At 38.7% G+C, this 25,853-nt stretch overlaps 1 protein-coding gene across 5 annotated transcripts in view; it reads left to right on the top strand.

Moving 5' to 3' along the window:
* Positions 1-24,878, top strand: part of CHD2 (chromodomain helicase DNA binding protein 2) — a gene marked incomplete at its 3' end in the record, with an annotated part of 120,447 nt that extends 95,569 nt beyond the window's left edge. For 4 of the 5 annotated variants that reach the window (XM_079127368.1, XM_079127366.1, XM_079127365.1 and 1 more), the window contains 5 exons: positions 3,664-3,842; positions 6,365-6,464; positions 8,608-8,821; positions 17,756-18,002; positions 21,365-24,878. In XM_079127368.1, coding sequence (XP_078983494.1) covers positions 3,664-3,842; positions 6,365-6,464; positions 8,608-8,821; positions 17,756-18,002; positions 21,365-21,698 — 1,074 coding nt within the window. Of the gene's footprint in view, positions 1-3,663; positions 3,843-4,901; positions 6,319-6,364; positions 6,465-8,607; positions 8,822-17,755; positions 18,003-21,364 lie in introns of those variants that run through there. The other variant, XM_079127369.1, reaches the window with a different exon arrangement.
* Between the last annotated feature and the right edge of the window lie 975 nt (positions 24,879-25,853).

Genomic DNA, 25,853 nt, shown 5'->3' with positions numbered 1-25,853 from the left:
TCTGAGGAATCTCCATACTGTTTTCCGTAGTGGTTGCGCCAATTTGCAGTCCTACTAGCAATGTGTAAGTGTACCTTTTTCCCCACATCGTTACCAACATTTTCAATTTGGTTTATCAGTTTGTTCATTTTGAGTATTTCTGCTTATTTTTTTTCCCAGGATCTCTATCTCTTTATTGAAGTGATCTTTTATTTCCTGTACTTTATCTCTGATTTCACTCCTTACGTCATCCTTTACCTCACAAGTCAGTTTAATGATGAATATTCTAAACTCCTTTTCTGACATTTCTTCCACTGTGGTATCGATGGATTCTGTTATTAAAATATCTTGGTTTGTTTGGGGCGATTTGTTTTCTTGCTTTTTCATGTTGTTTGTGTACCCATCTAACAGTATGGATCTGAGGCAGTAGAGTTTTTACCCTGGGACTTATAGTGTACCTGAAGGTTTCCATTACCTCACCATTTAGAGGGAGACAAATAATAACAACAACCAATGCAAACAATATGTTGCATTAAACCAAATAGTTCCTGCTATGACATCTACAGTGTTAACTGTCACAATAAACAGAAATGATATGATCAATTATTGCCTGCAATAAAAATGGTAAGTTTGCAAAAGGGTTTACAGTTCTGAGTGATATATGGGATGTGATGATTATGGGGGAGAAGGAGAGAAGATAGAAGTAAAAAATAAAAGGAAGAGTGAAAGAGAACAATAGAGATTGGCTATTAGCAGAAGAAAAGAAAGAAGGAGAAACAAGGGAAACAGATAAGTGAGAGGAAAATAATATATAAATAAGTAAAACTTTAAATGATTAAAAATAAAAAGATAAATATATAGCTGAAATATACTAATCAAACATCCTAGTCCTCAATCTGATGGATGAAAAATAACTGGCCTCAGAAATGCTGAAAATGAGGGGAAAACAAACCCATATATGAATGTGTATAGATATCCTTGAATCATTAAGGTCACAATTAAACAGAGAAGAGAAAATAGGGGGGAAAAATCTCAATGAAAAGTTAAAGAATTATTTCCTTTGGAGTTTAAAAGATTCAACTTTCCTTTTCAGCATTGTTATTGTGGTGTTTACTCTTACACCCTTAAGGTGGGGTTGCTAGAGTGAGAGAGGTAATTCCATAGGTGGAACTCTTGGAGGCAGAGTTTAGGTTTAGGTTGGCTCCGGGCTCTTCTCTCAGTGCCATTTGGTCTGGAGATTTAAATATCACTGCAATTGCCAGTCAGTGCTGGAAGAATATACCCCAGGGATCTCCCCTGGGTTCCAGTTCTATGGTGTGAAGCCAATTCTTAGTCCGCTACATCATCTGTGGACCCTGGGCACCCCATGTTTACTGGGTTCAGTCTGCAAACCCAATCTCTCCCATCTCTGCTCTTTCCAATTCCAGGCCAGGCCAGACTCTCTCCCAGCTTGTCCTGCATGCAGCTGGATTAGAGGGGGATGGGGAAAGCTGGGTGGGTACCACGCGTACCCTTTATAAACCTCTCTCCACCTTTGATTTTCTCCTGGTCACTCAGGCACACGCTTTTCTTGCAGTGAGGGTTTGTAAGACCTGTATTTCACCCCAAAGTCAGGTTTGCCGGGTATTGGCTCCCTCAGCTGCCAGCCCCCACTCTTTGGCTGCAAAATGGTTCCTTCTTCTGTACTCACATAGCCAGAAGAGATTTGGCTTCTTTCCTGCACAAGGATATTGTGCAACATTGGGCAATGCCTTTGATCTGTAAACTCTTGGTACCCAGACATGCGTCAGACCTTCTGAAAATGCAGGTTCCTTTAATTCCCTTATCTTGGCTTTTGGAGGGACTTCTGGGTGGTACATCTGGCCACGGTATTATCTGTGGCACTGGAAATTTCTTCCTATTTTATTACCCAAGTCCCCAGTCTGCTTTGAATATCTAGTATTAAATTCCAGTAAAAGCTCCCCAACCCCCTTTGTTGACCCACCTTGCTGAGAAGCTTCCTATCTGCTTTCTTGGTTTCATGCCATGAAGTAGCCAGGAAAGTGACTTGCTGTATTCCACCATCTTGAAAATCCCCTGAAACCTATTTTAAAATATGCACAGATCATAATTGCATAGCTGTAGTAATTACTACAAACTGATGGAAATTTGTAAGGTTTTCATTATTATGAAACTTCAAAATAGGTCTTAGTTCATTGTGTTAGATACCCAGTCCTACAATTCTGAGAAATTTCCTTGAATTGTTTTGTGATAATTTTGTTTTCTTACATTTATATTTATGCAATTCCTTGTTTTGGGATATCAGATTCTGGAGATAAGTGTCTTAATTTTGTCCTTTAAAATTTTTCCTTTTCTGCTTTTTACTTTCTGGTGGATTTCTTCAACTTTATCTCCCCTTAGTTCTCATTTCTTAGTTTCTCATTTCTCTTGTCATATTTCATTTCCAAGATATTTTCCCTTCTTATGGCTCTCTGAATGTTTTCATACTTTGTTTTTTTATCATTTCTCAAATGGTATTGGCAATTCTTAGTTCTCATATTTAAGAATGGGGAACTAAACATCTGATTGGAAACTCTGAATTTTTGTGGGTTGGATTTTGAGACCTTTTGCTGTAGGGTGATCCAACTGGGCTGCTTCCACTGCGAAGCCTCCAGTGTACCAAAGTCACCATCTTTTGGTTTTTCCTTGAGGTAGACAAATTTTGTTACAAATTCTAATCTTCTGACTGGAGAGTATGAAGGCCTGGCTTCCTTCATTCTGAAATCTGAAATCAGAATACTGGCCAGTGGCCCATGTCATATTCATATGTTCATTTAATCCTGTTGTCACTGTGATGTCCTTTCCCCTCAAGTATGACTGTATAGCCAGTATAGAGGCCTTTCTTCTGTTCACTCTAAAAAATAAACCTATGTCTGATAATGACAAGGCATAGTCAGAACTGGGTGATGTTAATTATGGATCTGGGTATCTGTTACTCCTTATGTAGTCTTTAAACCAGTCCTTATTTTATCCTTCATCACCACACCAGAGATACTGGCCTTTGGGGGAATTTTATAGTACAGATCAGGGTGGTTCTATACTGACTACACTGCTAGCTTAGGGTTTCACTTTCTCAGGTCTATTACTTCATTTCCCATGCTGCCATAGTTTTTTGTTGTTGTTTTCCCTCCCAATTCCCCTTTCTTTATGTGCTTATCCTTTTCAAATTAAGACAGTTTTAAAAATCTTTATTTCCACGAGATTAGGAAGGAAGAAAAAATATTTCTTATGTTTAGTTTATCATCTTTATCTAGAAGCCCATCTTTTATTATATGTCAAGCCTAAAGGATTTAGACATATTTTATCCTGCTTTCTTGGATGCCTTGTGGTAGGAGGTTTTCAGATTAGGTTTATAGTATTCTCATTTGATCTTCATAATGGCCTTGTGAAGCATTATAGTGATGTTTTTGCAGCTAATTAAACAGAGCAAGGTGTAAAATGTTACCCCATCAGTGATAGTGCTGTCATTTGTACCTTGGTCTCCTGGCTCTGTGTTTATACTTTTTTCATTCTACTGGCATTACTCGCTCCTTTTTTAGTGATTGTATGGCATGAGGGTGGGCTGTGTTTTCTCTCATGTGGGAAGTTAGGGCACGGTAAGCAAAGAGCAAGACTTTCTACAGATAGCTTATGTCTTTATTCCAGTGTAAGGAAAGGATGAGGCCGGTGAAAAAGGCACTGAAGCAGCTTGACAAACCCGACAAGGGACTCAACGTGCAAGAACAGCTGGAACACACCCGAAACTGCTTACTCAAAATTGGCGACCGGATAGCCGAGTGCCTTAAAGCCTACTCAGACCAGGAACATATCAAACTGTGGAGGAGGTAACCAACCTTGCTTTGGCATCTGCTCAGTTTGATTTGATGAGTGTGTGGGTTCTGATTTTGTTTATTAAACAAAATCACATCCAAAAATCTTTTTTCCTAATAGAATTCATCTGTTGGCAACGTGCCTTCAGACTTCAACAACTTCTTTTTCATTAAATAGGCCTTTCCACTATAATCAACCTTTAGTAAGGACAAGATATTAATGCAATTTATAAGAAAAAGCAGTCACATTAGATTTGCTGGCCTAGTTGCAGAATAAAGACTCTTTATACCTATAAGGAAACTGGATGTGCTGGAGTATGCCTGTAATCCCAGTAACTTGAGAGCCTGAGACAGAAGGATTGCAAATTTGAGGCTAGCTTCAGCAGCGTAGCAAGATCTTGTCTCAAAAAAATAAAAAGGGTTGGGGATGTGGCTCAGTGGTAAAGCACCCCTGAGTTCAGTCCCTAGTACAAAAAAAGAAGGAAACCTGTAAGGGATGGAAAGACCTTCTGGTGTAACTGTTCCACTCATCTAAGGTTGATACTCAAACATTCTGATAATATTATATCTGCTACAGCTAATTAGTTCTATGCCAAAACATGAGATGAAACAAAGGTTAAAACCATAAGAACTATCAATTCTCATTCCCATCTTATTCTTTAATAATTAAAGAACTCTAGTAGTTGCTTGTGTTGATAATAGTTAATCTAGAACTTTACAAACAGGTTGAAGTGTCTCTTGTTTGAGGTGCTTGGAGCCAGAGATGTTTCAGATTTCGTATTATTTCTACATAATGACTTGACTTGGGGATGGGACTCAGTTCTAAATAGAATTAATTTATGTTTCACATACACCTGATGCACATTGCCTGAAGGTAATTTTATAAAATATTTTTAGTATACCTGTGTTTTGACTGTGACCTTTCACATGAGATCAGGTGTAGAATTTTCTACTTGTGATGTCAGCTCAGCACTGAAAGTTTGGGATTTTCTGATTAGGGATGCTCAGCATGTTTCATATTTGAATTATTACTATACCCTGAATGCTGTAGTAACTTCTTTTTTATCTGACTAGAATATAACAAGAGTCATTCCTAGTGCTTGGATCCATGAAGTTAGGCTTCATACTGTGCATTTGGATCTGCCGTGTTAAATACTTCAGTCACTGTGATCTTGGCTAGCTATAGTTCATAAGAAAGTCATTGTTCTTAAAGAGTTCAAAGTAGTACAAGGTAAGACTTCTAAGAGACTTTCCATCATAAAGTGATAAAAGCTAGATATAGTATAGAAATTGTAAGAAGGAAGTACCTGCAGAAGGAGAGTCAGGTAGGGAAGCCTTCTGAGAGAAAGACCGGTAGGTAGGTACATTTGCGCTGCATGCATGCAAGCCAAGTGGAATTGCTTAAATGAACAGAATTCTTAGGCCTTTAGCAAAAGCTTGAAAGTAGGGAGGGCAGTGAGGTGACTGGGAGGTGTGTAGAGTTTATAGGCAATTTGTTAAGAAGACTGAAACTCTTTATAAGAGGCCTTAGAAATTAAGGTAAATGGCTTTCTACCTGATGCTGCAAATTTAGTAATTAGGGAGCCTATATGAGTGTTCTGCCCATTAGAAAGCTTAAAATGGTGTTCTTTTCCCCACTCACTAAAAAATACCCTAGCATGTGCAGTAACATCATGCTAAGGTGAGTGTGATGGGATTGGAGGAAAGGAGTCACTGAGAGTTTTAAGGAAGATGATAGGCCTTAGTGATGAGTAGGAGGAAAGAAGAACAACAGAGACAACCAACTGAATGTAGGTCCTAATGGGAGATGGTGGTGAAGATGGATGATGTGACAGAGTTCATAAAGTAGGGAAGATGGAGGAAAACTAACTTAAAGGAGTGGAATCATAGATACCATGGATACAAATTACAGTTTGTAAGCTAATGATAGAATACCCCTTTGTGTGGAGGTCCTCTCTGCCATGTCTCCGGTGGAGGAGGAAAGTGTTAACTGTCAGAGGAGGATGTTGGCGGTATATAACTCAATTACCCAAAAAACTTACCTACTTAATGAAGAGCCAATACTCTTTTTTTATAGGGAGAGGGGGTGTGATGGGTCTGGCCAGACCAGTTCTTGCCTCTTTCAACAACAACACAGAGTTGCCCAACTCTCCTTTATTTATAATATACAGGTAAAGGGGGCTAGGACCAGGAGGAGCTTCTTCTGTGATGGACAGAATAGGGTAGAGTTAGGGGAGCCATCCTCTTAGGGGGGAAATTCTAGAAGGAGACAGGGAACCACTCCCATGCAGCGTCACATGCCTCCCAGCAGTTCCTACAAGCCAGGCTTCTGCATCACATGGCTTAACCTAGTCTAATTCTGCTAAGGACGGCTTCCCACATCCCTTCAGTCAGATTCTTTTGATAGAAGCATATAAAGATATATTATTGATGAAAATACTGAGAGAATATTTTTGTAACTGTTAAGAATATTCTAAATAATTTAAATTCTGTTTGTTTAATTCTATAATTTACTAGGACTACTATTATTTTTTTAGGAATCTATGGATTTTTGTTTCCAAGTTTACAGAATTTGATGCTCGAAAGTTACATAAGTTATACAAGATGGCTCATAAGAAAAGATCTCAAGAAGAGGAGGTAAAGTGCAATTCTAATTCATTCAAACAAATAAAAATCAATTCCTCAGAAAAATTCCTTAATGACTGTTTTTACCTGGGGAAGTGGTTATAGACTTGTGGGTTTTGGGTGGTACCTCTAGAATTGTTATTGGATTTTTTGCTTTTGCTTTATAGTTGGAGGCACAGGTTTAATCAGGGTATGAGAGCTATCACAGGTCACAAAGTATGTGGCCTGCAGCCCCTTCTGTCTCAAACAGTATGCTCTTTGACCATATTAGCTGTTTCTTAGCATATTCAGTTTCTTAGCATACTTCTTCAGTAGTCAGGCAGTATGACTACTGCTTATTGGGTAAAATAATTCATTGAAGCCAAACCATCTTTTAAAATTGCGACAAGGATTCATTACCCTGTGTTCTTATATCCTGGAGTAATTTATTCACCAGCTTTTTCTTCTTCCATATGCACATGCCTTATGGTGGCTTATAAAGCAGTCTCCTAATAGGTAACAAGATTGTGAACAGAAAATACTTTTTCTTTTCTGGGCCATGTATTTGGTATCCTTCCAGCTTTTGTATGTAGAGGGGTCCCAACTGCTTACTTCAAGAAGTGAATGTGAGAACATGCCCCCAAATTGCCTCCCCTTTGTATAGAGTAGTAGGACAGGTACAAAAGTGTTTTGGTTCTTGCTACAGTATTAGTACTCCTTGTGTAGACATGCCTGTGTGCAAATCTACTGATTTGCCATGTGGACTCTACCCAAATCTGCCAGTTATGAATATTTTAAATACCTCCACTCATGTGCCAGCTCCATGAAAGCAGAAAGTTCTCTCTCTCTCATTCATTGTTCTGTCTCTCAATGCCTAAAATTGTGACTGGCCAGAGGGTACATATGCAGTATTTGTTGAACTTAGACTATACCCAGTACTTTGTTGGCCTATAAAGTAATAACCTCAGTTACTTGGTAATTTAATTTTATATGGAAGAGTGTGATATAGCTATAATACACTAATTTATTTGCATATACTAATGTTTTGAGTGTAAGATTTACATTATCTTATACATTATAAAAAGTCTGTAAAAGGCCCTGGAAGGAGTAAAGTAGTTATGAAAGGCCTTTAGGCTGGAGTGAAAGTTAACATAAGGGTCTGAAGATGGGCACAGTGATAAAGGACTTCATTAACTTAATTATCAGAAGTTAGTATATTTTTGTTGAATAACAAAAATTATGATGTCCTACTAATGGAGGTGGTATACATTGTCACAGCCTTTCTGGAGGATAATGCAGCAGGATTTCTCAAAAAACTAGCACACACCATTCTGCTTCTGAAGAATTTAGCTTAAGGAGATAATTAGGGATTTAAGTGTGTTAATGGAAATGACTTGGAAGTTCCAACAATAAGAAATACGTTACCATAGATCATGATTATATAGATAATTGGGCTATGCTGTTCAACCATTAAATGTAATATTGTAAAAATACACATTTACATGGACAATATTTTCACAGCATATTAAGTGAAAGAAGATAATACCAAACAATATTCGTTTTGTTTTATAATGTATAAAAATCATATAAAAAGTTTAGAAAGATGTGTATCAAATTATTAAGTCATTCCCTTGTTGATTAGATGTTAGGGTACTTCCTTTTTCCTTTTTTATGTTTTAATATTGAACATTTTACTTACGAGGTAAAGGAGTGATGTTATTCCAACATTTGATGCTCAGCTTGATTACTTTTGTGTAGGAACTAGTTTCAACTGGATGGTCGTGGATTGTTTGTTCTAGTTAGCTCTAGAAAGTTGGTAATCCTGGTTTTGCATTATCCAGATGCTCCTCTGAGTGCTGACAGCCTAGGTATTTTTTCCAGGACATACACAGGAGCTTCTAGCAGTCTGTGCATGTATTCTCACATGTACTTGTCAGTGGAGATTGGTTCTCTTTGTACTGACCTATAAGATTAGACTCAACAGATGGATCACTATTAGACTGTCAATACTGTGGGACCTCTGTGGAATTTATAAGCATTTTTGTTAAGAAAATAGTAAATGGAAGGTTAAAAGTCAAGAAGGATGAGGAAAATATTCAGAAGTGATGATATTTATTCTCCTCTCAGGAATTAAGCCTGGGATCTTAAGCTATTTTGGTTTCCTTTTAATCTACAGGAACAAAAGAAGAAAGATGACATGATTGGTGGTAAGAAACCATTTCGACCAGAGGCCTCGGGCTCAAGTCGGGATTCTCTTATATCTCAGTCCCATACCTCACACAACCTTCACCCTCAGAAGCCTCATTTGCCTGCCTCCCATGGCCCACAGATGCATGGACACCCAAGAGATAACTACAATCACCCCAACAAGAGACACTTTAGTAATGCAGGTAGGCCATTAAGTGAAGTTTTCAAAGAGGTGCCAAAAGCTTCAGTAATTTCATTTTCCAAAGACTGCATCTGGATGTTGGTGCTTTATTCTTCTCCAAGACTTTATTGTCTTCTCTTTTCTTGGTGAGATAAAGCATGAAATAAAGATCCAAAAGATTATTATTCCATCTTTGAATTAAGAAGAACATAGCTACAATAAACAAAAGCCTAAATGGGTAGACTTAGGGAAAGGTTTACTGTTCTCTATGACAGGTAAATGGCTAAGACTGCTAATACAGAAAGGATGCTTGTCATTTGTAACAAAAAGGTAATCAAATAGAGAAATGGGCAAAGGACAATCAACAGAGTGAAGAGACAACCCACGTAATGAGAGGAAATAACTCCCAAATTGTATATCCAATGAGAGATTAATATCCAGTATATATTAAGAGCTCAATAGCGAGAAAATGCCCTGATTATAAAGTGGCCAGAAGGATCTGAATAGATGTTTCTCTGAAGAGGGTTATAAGAGAAGAATTCTGAGTTGTCCTAAATTAAGTTACAGGCCAGAGAATGGAGGGAGGAAAAAGATAAGAGAAAGTGATTTTTAACTCACAGCTTCAAGCTAAACCAACTAGAAAAAGAAGTGCTTCACATTCTTTTCCAGTTTGCTGAAGACTATTCATCAAGGCCACATCACATTCTGCTTTTGGAACCAACCAGTCAAGAAGTAGCGAAACTTCTCTTTATGGACTAACCTCCTATCCCAGGAGTCTGCCCACTTTGCGTTGTCCTGCCCCTCTGGTCTGTAACCAATGTAGGTTCAGTGTAAATGATATGTTTCGTCTCCATAAATTTTATTATAAAACACCCAAGCCCTTTAGGTCCAGTGGGAAATTTTGACTAGCATCTGTACAGCTCAGTAAACTGTTTATTTCAGAGACCTGTTAGTCTCAAAAGTTTGATTGAATGGCATACAAATGGCCAACAGGTATATTTAAAAGTGCTCATCACTAATCGTCGGAGAATATGAATTAAAACCACAGTGATAAATCACCTCACACCTGTTAGAATGGCTTTTATCAAAATGACAAAGAAGAATGTGTTGACAGGGCAAGAAGAGATAATGCTTGCCCAGGGTTAGTGGAGATGTAAATTAGTACAGCCATTATAAAAGCATGTGGAGGTTTCTAGCAAAATGAAAAATGGAACTATAATATGACCCAGCAGTCCCACTACTGCAAGTATATATCCAAAGAAAAATGAAACCTGTATATTGAAGAGAGATTTACCCCCATGTTTATTGCAGCATTTTTATTCACAGTAGCCAAGATATAGAATAAACCTAAGTGTCCCATCAACAGATGCGTGGATAAAGAAAATGTACTTATACCCAATGGAATACTACATAGCCATTAAGGAAAATGAAATTCTGCCATTTGTGATGACATGGGTGAACCCAGAGGACATTATGTTAAGTGACATAAATCGGGCATAGAAAGTCAGTTACGGCATGATCTTACTTATATGTGGAACCTAAAAATGTTGAACTTGTAGAAGCATAGAGTGGAACAGTGGTAGCAGGGATTAGAGGGCTGGGAGTGGAATGAGGAAAATACTGGTCAAAGGATACAAAATTTCAGTTGGATTGGAGGACGAAGTTCAAGTCATCAGTTGTACAGTGTTACTGTACTATAGTCTTGAAAATCACAAAGGGAATATACTGTGTTCTCTCCAAAAGATAAATGTGTGAGGCAGTGCATATGTTAATTAACTTCGTTTAGCCATTCCATAATTACACATAATTTTAAAACATGTATGGGGTAAGTATACATAATTTTCATCATTAAAAAATTTTTTTAAAATTTATTTTTATTATAAACAAATGAGATACATGTTGTTTCTGTTTGTACATGGAGTAACAGCATACCATTTGCATATTCATACATTTATATAGAGTAATGATGTTTGATTCATTCTGTTTTTTCCTTCCCCCCTCCCCTCCCACCTCTCTTTTCCCTCTCTACAGTCCCTCCTTCCTCCATTCTTGCCCCCCTCCCACCCCCATTACGTGTCATCATCCGCTTATCAGTGAGATCATTCGCCTTTTGGATTTTTGAGATTGGCTTATCTCACTTAACATGATATTCTCCAATTTCATCCATTTGCCTGCAAATGCCATAATTTTATTATTCTTTATAGCTGAGTAATATTCCATTGTATATATTTACCACAGTTTCTTTATCCATGCATCAATTGAAGGGCATCTAGGTTGGTTCCATAGTCTGGCTATTGTGAATTGAGCAGCTATGAACATTGATGTGGGTGTATCTCTGTAGTGTGCTGATTTTAAGTCCTTTGGGTATAGGTCGAGGAGTGGGATAGCTGGGTCAAATGGTAGGTCCATTCCAAGTTTTCTAAGGAATCTCCACACTGCTTTCCAGAGTGGCTGCACTAATTTGCAGTCCCACCAGCAAGGTATGAGTGTACCTTTTTCCCCACATCCTCTCCAACACCTATTGTTGCTTGTATTCTTGATAATTGCCATTCTAATTGGGGTGAGATGGAATCTTTAGTGTAGTTTTGATTTGCATTTCTCTTATTACTAAAGATGGTGAACATTTTTTCATATGTTTGTTGATTGCTTGTAGATCTGCTGTGAAGTGTCTATTCATATCCTTAGCCCATTTGTTGATTGGGTTATTTATATTCTTGGTATAGAGTTTTTTTGAGTTCTTTATAGATTCTGGAAATTAGTGCTCTATCTGAAGTATGATTGGCAAAGATATTCTCCCACTCTGTAGGCTCCCTCTTCGCATAGCTGATGGTTTCCTTTGCTGAGAGAAAGCTATTTGGTTTGAATCTATCCCAGTTATTGATTCTTGCTTTTATTTCTTGTGCTATGGGAGTCCTGTTAAGGAAGTCTGATCCTAAGCCAACAAGTTGAAGATTTGGACCTACTTTTTCTTCTATAATATGCAGGGTCTCTGGTCTGATTTCAGGGTCCTTGATCCATTGTGAGTTGAGTTTTGTGCAGGGTGAGAGATAGGGGTTTAGTTTCATTCTGTTGCATATGGATTTCCAGTTTTCCCAGCACCATTTGTTGAAGAGGCTATCTTTTCTCCATTGCATATTTTTGGCACCTTTGTCTATTATTAGAAATTTGTATTTATTTGGGTTTGTGTCTGTGTCCTGTATTCTGTACCATTGATCTACCTGTCTATTTTGGTGCCAATACCATGCTGTTTTTGTTACTATTGCTTTGTAGTATAGTTGAAGTTCTGGTATTGTGATACCCCGTTTCATTCTTTCTGCTAAGGATTGCTTTAGCTATTCTGGGTTTCTTATTCTTCCAGATGAATTTCATGATTGCTTGCTCTATTTCTGTGAGATACATCATTGGGATTTTAATTGGAATTGCATTGAATCTGTATAGCACTTTTGGTAGTATGGCCATTTTGACAATATTAATTCTTCCTATCCAAGAATATGGGAGATCTTTCCATCTTCTAAGGTCTCCCTTAATTTCTTTCTTCAATGTTTTGTAGTTTTCATTGTAGAGATCTTTTACCTCTTTGGTTAGATTGATGCCCAAGTATTTTTTTTTTTTTTTTTTTATTCATCAATATCCTTGATGAATATAGATGCAAAGATCCTTAACAAAATATTGGCAAACCGTATCCAAAAACATATTAAGAAAATTGTGCACCACGATCAAGTGGGGTTCATTCCTGGAATGCAAGGATGGTTCAACATTCGTAAATCAGTAAACGTAATCCATCATGTCAATAGACTTAAGGATAAGAATCATATGGTTATTTCAATTGATTCAGAAAAAGCGTTTGACAAAATACAACACCCCTTCATGCTCACAACACTAGAAAAAATAGGGATAGTAGGAACATACCTGAACATTGTAAAGACTATTTATGCTAAGCCCATGGCCAACATCATTCTTAATAGAGAAAAACTGAAACCATTCCCTTTAAAAATGGGAACAAGACAGGGATGTCCTCTTTTACCACTTCTATTCAACATTGTCCTCGAAACTCTAGCCAGAGCAATTAGGCAGACTAAAGAAATTAAAGGGATACGAATAGGAAAAAAGGAACTTAAGCTGTCACTATTTGCTGATGACATGATTCTATATTTAGAGGATCCAAAAACCTCCTCCAGAAAACTTCTAGACCTCATCAATGAATTCAGCAAAATAGCAGGCTATAAAATCAATACACATAAATCTACAGCATTTTTATACGCAAGCGACAAAACAGCTGAAAGGGAAATGCGGAAAACAACTCCATTTGCAATAACCTTAAAAAAAAAATAAAAATTTTTCAATTGTCTTCTTTACACAAAGTTCATAAAAGGAATACAAATTAAAGTTTTAGGGGTATGATTAGAAAAAAAAGCAAAAACAAAACTTCATAGGGGATAGGGATAAATCTCAGGGGTAGAATGGACCCAGCTCCAGGTTCAATCATCAGTATTTAAAAAAAAAAAAAAAAGTTTTTATAGAGCTTATGTGTTGTTCAAAAGAAAAAAGAAAAAACTTGAACAATGGTTCGGCATGGGGATAGAAAAGAAAATTCAAACTGCTTATTAGGAAATATATTAATTAAAGCAACAGTGAGTCAACCATTTTTTTAAAATATATATTTAGATGTTGATAGACCTTAATTCATTTATTTATATGTGGTGCTGAGGATCAAACCCAGTGCCTCACACATGCTAGGCAAGTGCTCTACCACTGACCCACAACCCCCAGCCCCTTAACCAATATTTTTAAATTATTTAGATCAACAGAAATTAAAAGGAGAAATGCCAGTTGCTAAGAGTGAGCATTGCTACTGTCTACTTAGAAAATGATCTGAAATACCTGAATACATAGGCCTTTGAAAGCTATAATCCCTTTTCTGGTAGTTTGTCCCGTAGAAATGAAAACTCATAGTTGAGTGAGGATTCTATTCTTAAAATGTTGAAAGACTGGAAATAACTTGAATGTTTACTAATTAGGAGAACATTTGTACCCATTATTATTAATTATTAAAAAAGAATAAGCTGAATTTTTATATTTAAAGATGACAAAAAATGTTGGAAGAAAAAATAAGCAGTAGCAGCAACGAAAGTCTGTGTGTGTACATGTGTTTATGTGTGTATGCTTTTGAATTTGTCAAGGCAATTTTCACCTTTCTAAGTGAATGATTTAATGGTATTTAGTAACTCACAGTGTTGCACAGCCACTGTTTGTCTAGTCCCAGAACTTCTGTATCATTCCAAATGAAATCCCATACTGTTCAAAATCGTCTCTCCCTTTCTCTAGTCTCCCCACCCCTACAAGTACCATCTGTATTCTGTCTCTCTGGATTAATCTGTTCTGAATATTTCATCTAAATGAAATAATTACAACATGTGATCTTTTGTGGCTGGCTTCTCAAGTTCATGTTCTCAAGTTTTGTCCACATTGTGACTTGTATCAGTGCTTAGTTCATTTTATGGCAGGAGAATATTCCATTGAATAAATGTACAAAATTTTGTTTATAGATCTATTTATTGATGGACATTTGGATTGTTACTATTTTTGACTATTGGAAATAACACCAATGTAAACATTTCTGTGCAAATATTCAAGTACTTTCTGTGTGTGCGTGTGTGGTCTAGTGAGTGAATCCAGGGTCTCATGCATGCTGGGCAAGTGCTACATGCTATTCTACTGAGCTACAACCCCAGCCCTGAGTATCTATTTTTAATTTTTTTAGGTATATACCTTAGAGTGGCATTGCTGGTTCATATGGTAGTTCTCTGTTTAACTTTCTGGGAAACTTCAAAAAATAATAAGGAAAGGGAAAGTATAGAATAAGATTTGAAAAGCATATAGTAGGTATATAAGCATAGTAGAAGATTTATTTACAAAGATTCAAATATTTCAAAATAATCAAAAGAAGTGCATTTTAAACTTATAGAATTTCCAGGTGTTCTTATAAAAATTTTTAAACTTAAAAAAAAAAAAACTGTTTTCTTATCTTTTTTCTATTCTAAAAAATTAGCTATTTGAAAATATTTGCCCCCCAATTCTTTGAATATCTAAATTATTTTGGATATTTTCTATTGTGTTTTTTTTACCCCTCTTGATTTTCAGTCATGCAGTTCTTTGAGATGCCTAGTTATTTTTTAAATTTTTAAAATTTTTTAATTTGTTCTAATTAGTTATAAATGATAGTAGAATGGATTGATGCATTTTGATAAATCATACAAAATGGTGTATAATTTCTCTTTTTTTTTTGATTTTTGATCCTACATTATTGTAGGATCACATTGATCATGCAGTCATATACCTACGAAAGGTAATAAAGTCAGTTTCAGTAGAGATGCCTAGTTATTTTTGCTTGAATTGGGGACATGATGTTTTTAAAACTGGTAGAAGCCCTAAGATTCTGTAACCTTCCCCTGAAGGGGACCCAACTTCTCTGTTGAGCACAAAAATGGGAGGTGATTATTTTAGTCTGTTTCACCTTGCGGCTCACCCCTCTCCGGGACTTAGCTTTTCAGAGTACTCAACTGAGAGCCAGTTGTGTGAAGACCTCTCTGGCCGGTCTTCAACCCTGCTGTTTCCTTAGCATCATGAGACTGCCCCCAAACTGCACTTTTTTTCAGATGGTTTTCAACTTATTCTTTCAGGCTCCTGCTCTTGCAGATTCAGTAAATACCCTAGGAAAACTTGCCATGTATTTTAAGTCCCTCAAATCTCCAGTGTCATTATAACCTAGAAAGACACTCCTGCCCAAAGCTTTGCTGATTTCCCCATTTTTCCAGCACTAGTTCTCTGCTTAGGAAAAGCCTCTTGTTCTCACAGTCACATAGCTCTTAGGTGGCTGTGGAAGTCAGCTCTTAACTTTTTAAGGTTATCTGTTCCTTGAATCAGTCCATCTAGTCCTGATGGCTTTACTGACTCTTTGATGCCTTTAAGTGAATTATTTTTATCTGGTTTTTATCATTATCTTTGGCAGAACATAGTTCTGCTGCAAGCTACTCTAACCGGAAGCAGAAGTTCCACATCCTCTAATCTTAAAAATCAAAATAAATAAAAGTTGAAAATGAATGGCTCACCATTTTATTGAACAGAAGAAAGTTAATGACTGTACAGAATGATTAGAAAATGTTGCTGTGTTCTTGGGTTCAGTGATAATACGTAGACTTTTTTCATGTTTTTTTATTGGTGCATTATAGTTCATACTAGTGGAATTTCTTGTTATTTATTTGTACATGCACACAGTATAACAGATTATTTGGCCAATATCATTCCCCAGTATTTCCCATTTCCTCCTCCTTACCTTCCTTCTTATACTGCCCTTTTGGGTATTAGGTTGGTTTTGTGTTATTCATACGATGTCATTTATATTCTGAATCCTTTAAAAGAACTTTCTATCAAGCTAACTGCATTCTTGGATTTCTTACCAGCTCAGTAATTCCTAACTAGTGACCTACCTCATGGAGGGGTCAAGAAGGAAGAAAAGCACTGTTTGATTTATTCTGGAAATAAATGGCTCAGCTTGAGTTTTAAGCATTTCTGTTGTACCATGGATATTGACAATTATTTGATTCAAAGCCATCTTCAAATGACCCTTTCATTATAAGATGTCTGTCTTTGTTGCTCATTTTTAATTCTTTTGATGAATAGTCAAATTTTACTTCTGGTTTGATCCACCTGGATCAGCAGTGACCTTATGCTTCTGGTTAACTGTTACATTAATGGTAAAATTTCTAAACTGTATACCTTCCTTAATAATATAATTATTTGACTCTGTGGAAGAGTGCTAGAAGGCCAGAAAATTGAGAGACATTCAGTTAGAGAGACATGTATTTGGTGGCATGTCTTTGATCTTGACAATTGTAGACTGAAGATGGATTTTTCCATGAGTCCACATAGTTTCTTCCGGTTAATCCTCTGTATTAGTTTCTTAGGGCTACATGTAATGAATTACCACAAACTGGGTGGCTTAAAACATCAGAAATTTATTTTCTCACAGTTTTGAAGGCCAAGTGTCTAATATTAAAAGTGTCAACAGGGTTGGTTCCTGCTGAGGTTCTGAGGGTGGAACCTGTTCTGTGCCTTTCTCTTGCCTTCTGCTTGCTGCCAATAGCACCTCATGGTGTTCTTGACCTGCAGTTGCATTATGCTGATGTCTGCCTGCATCTTTACATGAGCTGCTTCTGGGTCTTGTGTCTCCCTCTGACTTTGTTTTAAAAGGATATCTGTCATTGCATTTAAGCTAAATGTAAGATCCTTAACTTAATATATCTGTAAGACCCTATTTTCAAGAAGTCACACTCAAAACCTCTGAGTGGACATACATTTTGGGGGTTGTAATTCAAATCACAACAGCCTCCATGCTTGGGTTTCTGCTACCTTTTCTGAGCCAAGTAAGTGTGAATCCTTTCCTTATGGGAAAGGGAAGCTACAGAAGTTAAATGGATCTAGTTTGGCCTCATCTTTAAGAGTTTGAGTGTTGATCCAAGTTCATAATTAGAAGAATCACTTTTCACCAGAGGAAGAGTTTCATCCTCTACTTGTGGATTAGGGAAAAAGAATAGGAAAATCAGTTAATGTAATCAAGATATTTTCAGAAATGACACAGCCTCACGGTATTAGGTGAAATAAACTTTAGATGTGTAAATGGGGGTATTACTTTGCAGTTGTGAAATTCAGTGGTATTGTTTTCCAGATTACTGTTTTTTTGATGGTCTGTGACAGATTGGAAGGTAAGCAGATCTAGAAAATGAAAAGTAGCAGTTCTTAGATTTTAGGAGGACGGGAGGTAGGGGGAATGTTAACACTCATTACTGGTATGTTAACCATTAGGAGATTTAATGTTTGCTTATTAACATGTGTCAGCCTTTCAGTTAAACCTTGAGATTCAGTCATTTCTTGTAGTCATGAGATTCTTTTTCTGCAGATCGAGGAGACTGGCAGAGGGAAAGAAAGTTCAACTATGGTGGTGGCAACAATAATCCACCGTGGGGCAGTGACCGGCATCATCAATATGAGCAGCACTGGTACAAGGACCACCACTATGGGGACCGGCGACATATGGATGCCCACCGTTCTGGAAGTTATCGACCTAACAATCTGTCCAGAAAGAGACCGTATGATCAGTATAGCAGTGACCGAGACCACCGGGGACACAGAGATTATTATGACAGGTGTGCAAAAAGTTCTGAGACATCAGGCACTGACCTCACCAGGAACTATTTATAGGAGGAAAGACTGTGACTTACAGGGATATTTGTCTGATGTTTAACTAAATATCTTGCCTTGTGCCAATTACAGGCCCAAGCCTGATAAGGTGTCTCACCTATCAAAGCATCTTCAGGGTGCTGAAGAGGAGTCTTGATGGGAGGCAGCTGACACTCACTATGCTGGGTAATGGTTAAGAGTAGGGATTTTATGCCAGGCATGGTGATAAGTTCACACATGCCTGTAATTCTACCTGCTGAGCAGGCTGAAGTAGGAGGATTTCAAGTTTGAGGTCAGCCTCTGCAACTTAGTGAGAACCTGCCTTAAAATAAAAAAAATAGAAGGATTGGTGGGGTGGGGGTCAGGGTAAGCTCAGTGATAAAGTGCTTGCCTAGTGTGCATGAGGACCTGGGTTTAATTCCCAGTTCTGCAACCCCCTCATTGCCTTCCCCAACACACACACAAAGGAAAGGAATGAAAAGAATTAAGCTCTGTGCTATAATCTTAGCACATTAGGTAGTAGGGATTCTGAGTTGAAATAAGCCAGTGGTCCTTGCTTTGCCAGAATTCCATAATTTAGGAGTCAAAGGCCTTTTGAAATTGTGCCTTCTCTATAGCTATATAAAACCACCAGTGTTATGATGAACCAGAGCTTTCAATTATTAGAGTTATTAGTAAGTATGGGAATGCTGATGAGGTTTTCCCTAAATTTTCTGAATTCAGGAATTGGCTATATATTTAGCCTCATAGCATTTGGTCTTTCCTCAGTTGCTGATAATGCTTTGTTGGTTGGTTGTGGTGCTAGAAATGGAACCCAGCACCTTATGTGTACCACCCAAGTGCTCTACCACCCAAGTGCCTTACCCCTGGCTTGCACCTTGAATTTAAAGTGTGAAAATTTTGTACATACACCTCAGTGTCTTCTGTTTTGAAAGATCTGGAAAAGCAGATTGCATTAGCCAAGCAGCAGTAGCCTGGTGTCAACCATCTCCTTAGAAGGAGTCTTTAGTCCTCACTGTTACCCTTCTGTATTTTCTCATCTGGCTCCAATGGGCACTTTCTCTTTCTTCCTTTATATAGATCCATTTGTCTATTTGGTATCATTTTTCTTCTGCCTTGAAGGACTTTCATTTTTTCCTTTTTCATTTTGGATGGTTTCTATTGCTGTGTCTTCCAAGTGCACTAATATTTATTTTTCAGTGTCTAATCTGCCCATGAGGCCTATTCAGTGTATAAAATTTACATTTCATTTTTTGTAGTTTTTATCTCTAAAAGATGTATTTGGGTGGTTTTCTTTATTTAAACTCTCAAAATCTGGAATATAGGTTATCAACCATTTCAGTGTCCTTGTCTGCTAATTATATCATTTGGGTCAGTTTCAATTGATTTGTTTATCTTTTCCTTATGGGTCTTAATTTCCCTGCCTTATGATTTTTGATTTGGTGCCAGGTAAAATTTACCTTGTTGAATGATTTTGTATTCTTATAGATATTCTGGAGCTTTTTTTAATAAGAAGCAGATTACTGATAAGATTTGTTAGGCAGAACTGGAATAGTACTAGGTCAAGGACTAAATTATTACCCACCCTCAGGCAAGAATCCCAATAATGCCCCTTGAATTTAGAAGGTTGTGTTCTGACTGGCAAGATCCACTGTTGGGCTTTGTGTGAGCACAGAGTACTCACTATTACCTCTAATCCCTCTGGGTGGTTCTTTCCCTGGCCTTGGGTACTTTCCTCACATGTGTGTCCTGATCAGTGTTCAGCTATGAACTTACAGCGGGGAACCCTGTGTAGCTCTTCAGACCTTCTGTTTATGCAGGATTCTCTTTAATTGTGCTGTGTCTAGTAAACTCTGCCTGCCTTGTTTCATTGGCATTCTGCCAGCCTTTTCCTGGGTTTTCTTCTCCTGTGTGGTATCTTTCCCTGTGACACAGTAATGAGCAAGGGCAATTAAAAGGCTCATTTTATTAGTTTTCATCTCTCAAGGAGCACTGTTATTCATCTGGTGTCTTGAAAACCATAATTTTGTACATTTTGTTCCTTTAAACCTAAAGTCACCTAATTTCCCTCCCCCTTTTACTGAGGTGAAATTCACACTGCATAAATGAACCATTTTAAAGTGAACAGTTCAGTTACATTAGTAAATGTTATGCAGTCTCTTCTATCTAGTTCCAAAACACTTGCAAAGAAAACCTCGTAATTATTACCCATTCTTCCCTCTTCCCAGCGCCTGGGAAACAACAGTCTATCTTTACCTTTATTCTGAACATTTCCTGTAGGGGGAAATCATATAATATGTGACCTTTTTATCTGCTTCTTTGACCTAACATGTTTTTAAAGTTTATGTACATTGTAGCATTATCATTATTTTATGACTGAATAGTACTTCAGTATATGGATAAATGTCACATTTTGTTTATCCATTTAACTAACTTTTAGTTGATGGCCATTCGAGTGGTTACTGCGAATAATGCTGCAGTGAATATTGGTATACAGGGTATTTGTTTTTAGTTCTTGTGTGTATACTTACCTAGGAGTGGAATGATTAAGTCATATTGTAAGTCTGTAATGTTTTAGAAACCACCAAACTCTTTTCCATAGTGGCTGAACCATTTTATATTTCTGTCTGCAATGTATGACAGTGTAATTTGTCAACATCTTCATCAATAATTGTTTTTCTATATTTTTAAAAATATAGCCAATCCTAGTGTATGAAATAGTCTCATTGTGGGTTTGATATACCTTTCTCTATTTATTACTGAGATATAGTGTCTTTTCGTGTGCATATTGGTGGTTTATCTTTTGAAAAATGTCTATTCAAGTTCTTTGTTTTTAAATTGGGTTGTTTGACCTTTTGTTGAGTTGTTTTTTAATGGTATAATGAGTAGTTTATCAGGGACCAAGCTAAAAACATTGAATTACTTTAACCTTTCACACATTTTTTACTGTCTTTGTTAATATCTGAGTTACTAATAACTTGCAAAGTAATTTCTATGGGTTTTTTCTCTGAACTTGGTCAAGGTACATGAAAATGTTTATAGTTGGTGTATTTTCCTGAAGAGAGTGTGGTTTACTAAGTCATCAATGATTGTTCAAGTGTATACTGTGTCAGTGAGTTCTGTGTCATTTTATAGGATATGTTTTGCCAATAAGTGAAAAATGACTTTTTTATTATTGCTTTAGTTTTTTTTTTTGGTCTGTTTGATTTTGCTTCCTGGTAATATAAGCATTTGTCCTTGAGACTATTGAATATGAGTATATGAGAAAATTTCAGTGGATGGGAATCTGGTTTTGGTCTTTTAGCTAATCTTCACATCTCTGTTTCAGGCACCATCATGACTCCAAGCGGAGGAGATCTGATGATTTTAGGCCTCAAAATTACCACCAGCAGGATTTCCGTCGAATGTCTGATCACCGTCCCCCTATGGGCTACCATGGCCAGGGACCCTCAGACCATTACCGCTCTTTCCACACAGACAAGTTGGGGGAATATAAACAGCCCCTGCCCCCATTGCACCCTGCAGTCTCAGATCCTCGCTCACCCCCTTCTCAGAAATCTCCTCACGATTCCAAGTCACCCCTGGATCACAGGTCTCCTTTGGAGAGATCACTTGAACAGAAAAACAACCCAGATTATAACTGGAATGTTCGGAAAACATAAAGGACAGCTCAGAAAGGGGAGAGCAGGAGTCATCATGTGGACGTTTTTGATCTGGTCCAACAGTGGCCAGGTATCTTGACCAGTGAGCTGAGTTTCTGGACATACTGCTGCCGTCAACTCACTGGCTGAAGGAGCACTTGAAGGAGTGGGAGGCCTTTCATCGGGCGGGCTTTGATTTGGGTCACCACTCCTGCACTTTGGCACCCCATCCCACTCCAGCCTGGTTCTGGCCTCCCACCTAATGGGTGGTAGGAGGAAGAGGTGACTTTTTGTGCACCAGCTTTATTGGGCTATTTCCCCATTGAAGGAATCTTGGATCTTAAGTGTCATGAATGTTAAACTGCCAGGTTCAGGCTTCTTGGACCTTGGTGCAGTAGTCAGGGGAAGGAATTAGTGCATGAAGGCTACCGGGACCTGCTGGACAGTGTGGGATTTGGTTCACTATGACATGATGGATGCTGCTGTTGGGGAGTGGGGTGAATGGGTGGATCTCACATCATAGGACTTAAAAGAGGAGCAGGTATACTCCTCCAATGTGTCCTTGGGAGAGATTATACACTCGGCTTCTTTACGTGAAAACTATAGGGTGGGAGTAGGTAGAAGATAGGAAAATGACTTCTACCATGGCCTCTTCCCTACCAACACTAATTTTCCCCACACTATCTTTGTACATTTCAAAGGTTTGGTCTCCTGGGTGGGCCTTCTTTCCCCTGTGCCAGGGAAAGTAGGGTTCCTCTGGCTGACTTTCAAGTACTGTGAGTTAGGCAACATGGATGTCAGTGTGGGTCTTCCTTGACTGGGGAGTGGGCTGAGTGGGTCTAGGGTGGGGATAGGGAGGGGAGTAGTGTGACCAGGACAGAAATCCCTGGTGGATTTCTGATTCTTGTGGTGAGAGGAAAACCACAGGTCCTGGACAGGGGAAGCAGAGGCAAGTCTGCTAATCAGCAGACAAGCACAGATGTGGGAGCACTTGTGCAGGTGGTTGGCAGGTTTCTTGATGGGGGCTTTAGTAGTGCCAGCAAATGGGGAAGCTTTCAGTATTGGAATAGGTCAACATCTGCGTTTTAGTTTCCTTTGCACAGCTTGAAGAAGTAGATTACACAGAATCACAGATCTCCTGGCATTCATGGGGTGGTCAGATGAAAATAAGTAACCTGTGGTAAAGAAGTTTCCATTGCTTGTTGGAAATCAGTAGAATTGTACTTGGTTTCCTTTAGTACAAGATCTGTAAAGTATGAACCTAAGTTAAATTTTTCCCAAATAGAAAGTGTCCACGGCCAGGGTGCCTGCGCTGTAAATGGTTAAGAGTTGTGCTGGAGTTGAATGGAGTCAGGACTGGGGGTCAGGTTGGTTGCATCATAAAGCAAGCTCCTTTCAGTGACTGATGCTTGGGCCTTTGGTTTTATTCATTTTCAATATAGCTTGCCAGTATTGTATCCAAAGCTTTTCTAGATGGAGACAGAAAAACTGACTTGAACATATAAGTGTCCAGGTTCTAAGCTAATAGGTATGTGTAGGGTTAAACTCCCTGAACTAACTTGTGGGGACCTCTGTAAGATCATTTATCACATACTTGCTGATGCCCTGGGAAGCACCATTAATGCCTTTACCAAAACACACCTGCATTGCCCACCCTGAGTGAAACAGATGTAGCCATGGTAAGCCATTTTTCCTGCATTACAGGACTGGTGCTGAGTTTCCAGATGAGTCGGGGTCCCTGCAGGTTGTGCTGGGAAGGCTTACCAACTTCTTCATCCCTCATGGTACTTGGGGTGGTTCACCCTGGCGGCGTACATGCATACCCTATAACAGAGCCTTGGGGTTGCATGGGAGGCATCTGGCCCCCATCCTCCCATGGGGAGACCTACCATGACTGCTTGGTGAAGGCAAGAAATCAAGTCTCCATTTTGACCACACATGGAAAAGGAAACCACAGATGGAACTTCTTGCTGATAATATCAATACTATCCTGTGTTCTGCCCATGCCAAAGAGGAATATTGGGTTGACTTGCTGGGCCCTTGAGTGTTGTGAAGTGGGGGTGGGAAGGGGATGAGCCCCCATGGGAAGCTGCAGCGTGGAGGCATCATCCATATTCACCCAGTTTTTTCTTTCAAGTTCTTGGTGGGAGCTGTTATTCCCAAAGATGTCTCATCATGAGGAAAAAAGGAACTTCCTTTTGTTCACTTTCCGGACTTCTAGTGCCATATGGTGTAGCAAAAGGCAATATGGGCCAGATCAGTGTTATATTGATTCTAAAATTACAGTATCCCCCATTAAACATCTGTTTTAGGTGTTGAAGTGTATTCGAAGAGTGGGTTGGGAGAAAGGAGGCATTTCCTCATTGGTTTTAATCAATCAGTACAAGTATATATTTAAATCAAAAGTTTGCACAGGTAAAAATTTCTCTCACTTGCAAATGGCAGAAACTGCCCCAAGAATCTGAGGATGGTATTACATGGAGCCCAATAGTGAGCGAATAGCAGGAGGTGAGGAAGGAGGGAGTCAGCATCACCAAACTGAAGTAAACAGGGATGGACAGGATGTGCCATAGCCCTAGAAGAGGACAAGGCGAACTCCTGTGCTGCTCACTGTGGTCTGTCAGTGGGACTGGAGGGAAACAGCTACGTCCTCTGGGGAGCCCAAGCTGATGGTCCTAGGTTCGCTCACTTGTTAGGCATTTCCTAAGCCCTTCCAAGGGAACCCCACACTTCCCCCACTGTGCTGCAGACATTCTGGCCCCCTGATTCTCTAAGTTGCATCAGGCCTGAGGTGCAAAGGCAATTCATTTGGGAGTTCACATGACAATACCGAAATCCTACAGACCAAAATCCAATCCACTTGTCAGCAGGAGCGGTGGCCCAGCCCAACACCAGTAGTCCTCTGGCTTAGCTGGGGGCAGCCAAGTTGGGCAAGGAGAGCCATGCTAGGGGTCCAGGCTGCTTTAGTTCATCTGTGCCCCACCCGCCTGGGGACAGGTGGTTTTTCTTTATTGTAAAATTGTGGACTTTTAAACCTGTTGACTAAACAGTAATTAATTTATATTTGTGAAAAATGCCACTGTCCTAGTGATTTCTGATGTAAATAATGTTGTTTATATAGTATGTATTAAATTTTCCTACATTGTAAAACTGCTGTACTTTTGATTCTTGTATATTAAAAGGTGTTAAGGATTTCTAGAATTGGGCTAACACGTTGCATTGCATTTTGATGTGAGTTGTGTGCTGGGCGCTTTCCTTGTTGGGTGCTGGGTCAGGTACAGATATTTTGGCAAGCTTGGAGGCTCAATGGAGCCTTTTATTGTTGGTTCCATGTCTTGACACCACAGGTTTCTTAAGATTTTCTATTCCTGAGTAGCTCTTGTTGAGTTTAACAGTTCCTTGGCCAGGCAGCCACAACCCACGGCCCTGCATTCGTGAGATAACCTGGAACTGCTGAAACTCTTAATATATCCCAGTGGTAGTCCTTCCAGGGAGGATCTTGGGGAGACCTGGCCAGGTGCTCTCTTTATCCAAAAGGAAATAAAAACACTTTGCCAGCTGCAGTTTAGAGTTAATTTAACAGTTGGATTATATATTCTTAAAGGAGGAAAAAGCATTTTATAATGGAAACACTGACACAAATGTTAACTCTGGCATTTGGCACAGGGGAAGGCTCAGCTCTGGTGCAGCCCAGACAGAGGAAGGGTGGCCCAGCCTGCGGGTGGAGATCCCCGTTGGAAGAAGAGTTGGAGAAATTTTGCCCAGACCCAAAGATTTTACTAATTCTTAAGTGACTTGGAAACCCAACTCAAGTCTTTGTCAAGCTCTTGATTCTTGATACCAAATAAGCTCGTGAGTACTCAGAGCAGAGGGGTCAACTGCTGCAACTCCACCCTGCCAGCCCCAGGGGACTTGGGTGCAGGGGCCTTGTTCAGCCTGGGCTGGGTAGGAAGGGGAGATGGAATTACAGTGCATGGAGTCCTTGAGTGGAAGATAGAGAGCTGAGGGTTCTTCCTGCCTATAAATAAACTTTACGCACAATCCTACTGCAATTCACAACTGTTGGAACAATTTGGGGAAACTAAGAACAAGTGCTGCAATAATCCACTTATTACGATTTACAATAGCAACAAGACTGAAGCCTACTGCTGCCAAAATGCCTGCCTTTTACTGGAA

Source organism: Sciurus vulgaris (genome assembly GCF_902686455.1).
Source record: "Sciurus vulgaris genome assembly, chromosome: 2".
Taxonomy (NCBI): domain Eukaryota; kingdom Metazoa; phylum Chordata; class Mammalia; order Rodentia; family Sciuridae; genus Sciurus; species Sciurus vulgaris.
Note: the sequence above shows the minus strand (reverse complement) of the source record. Positions and strands in the feature narration are given on the sequence as shown.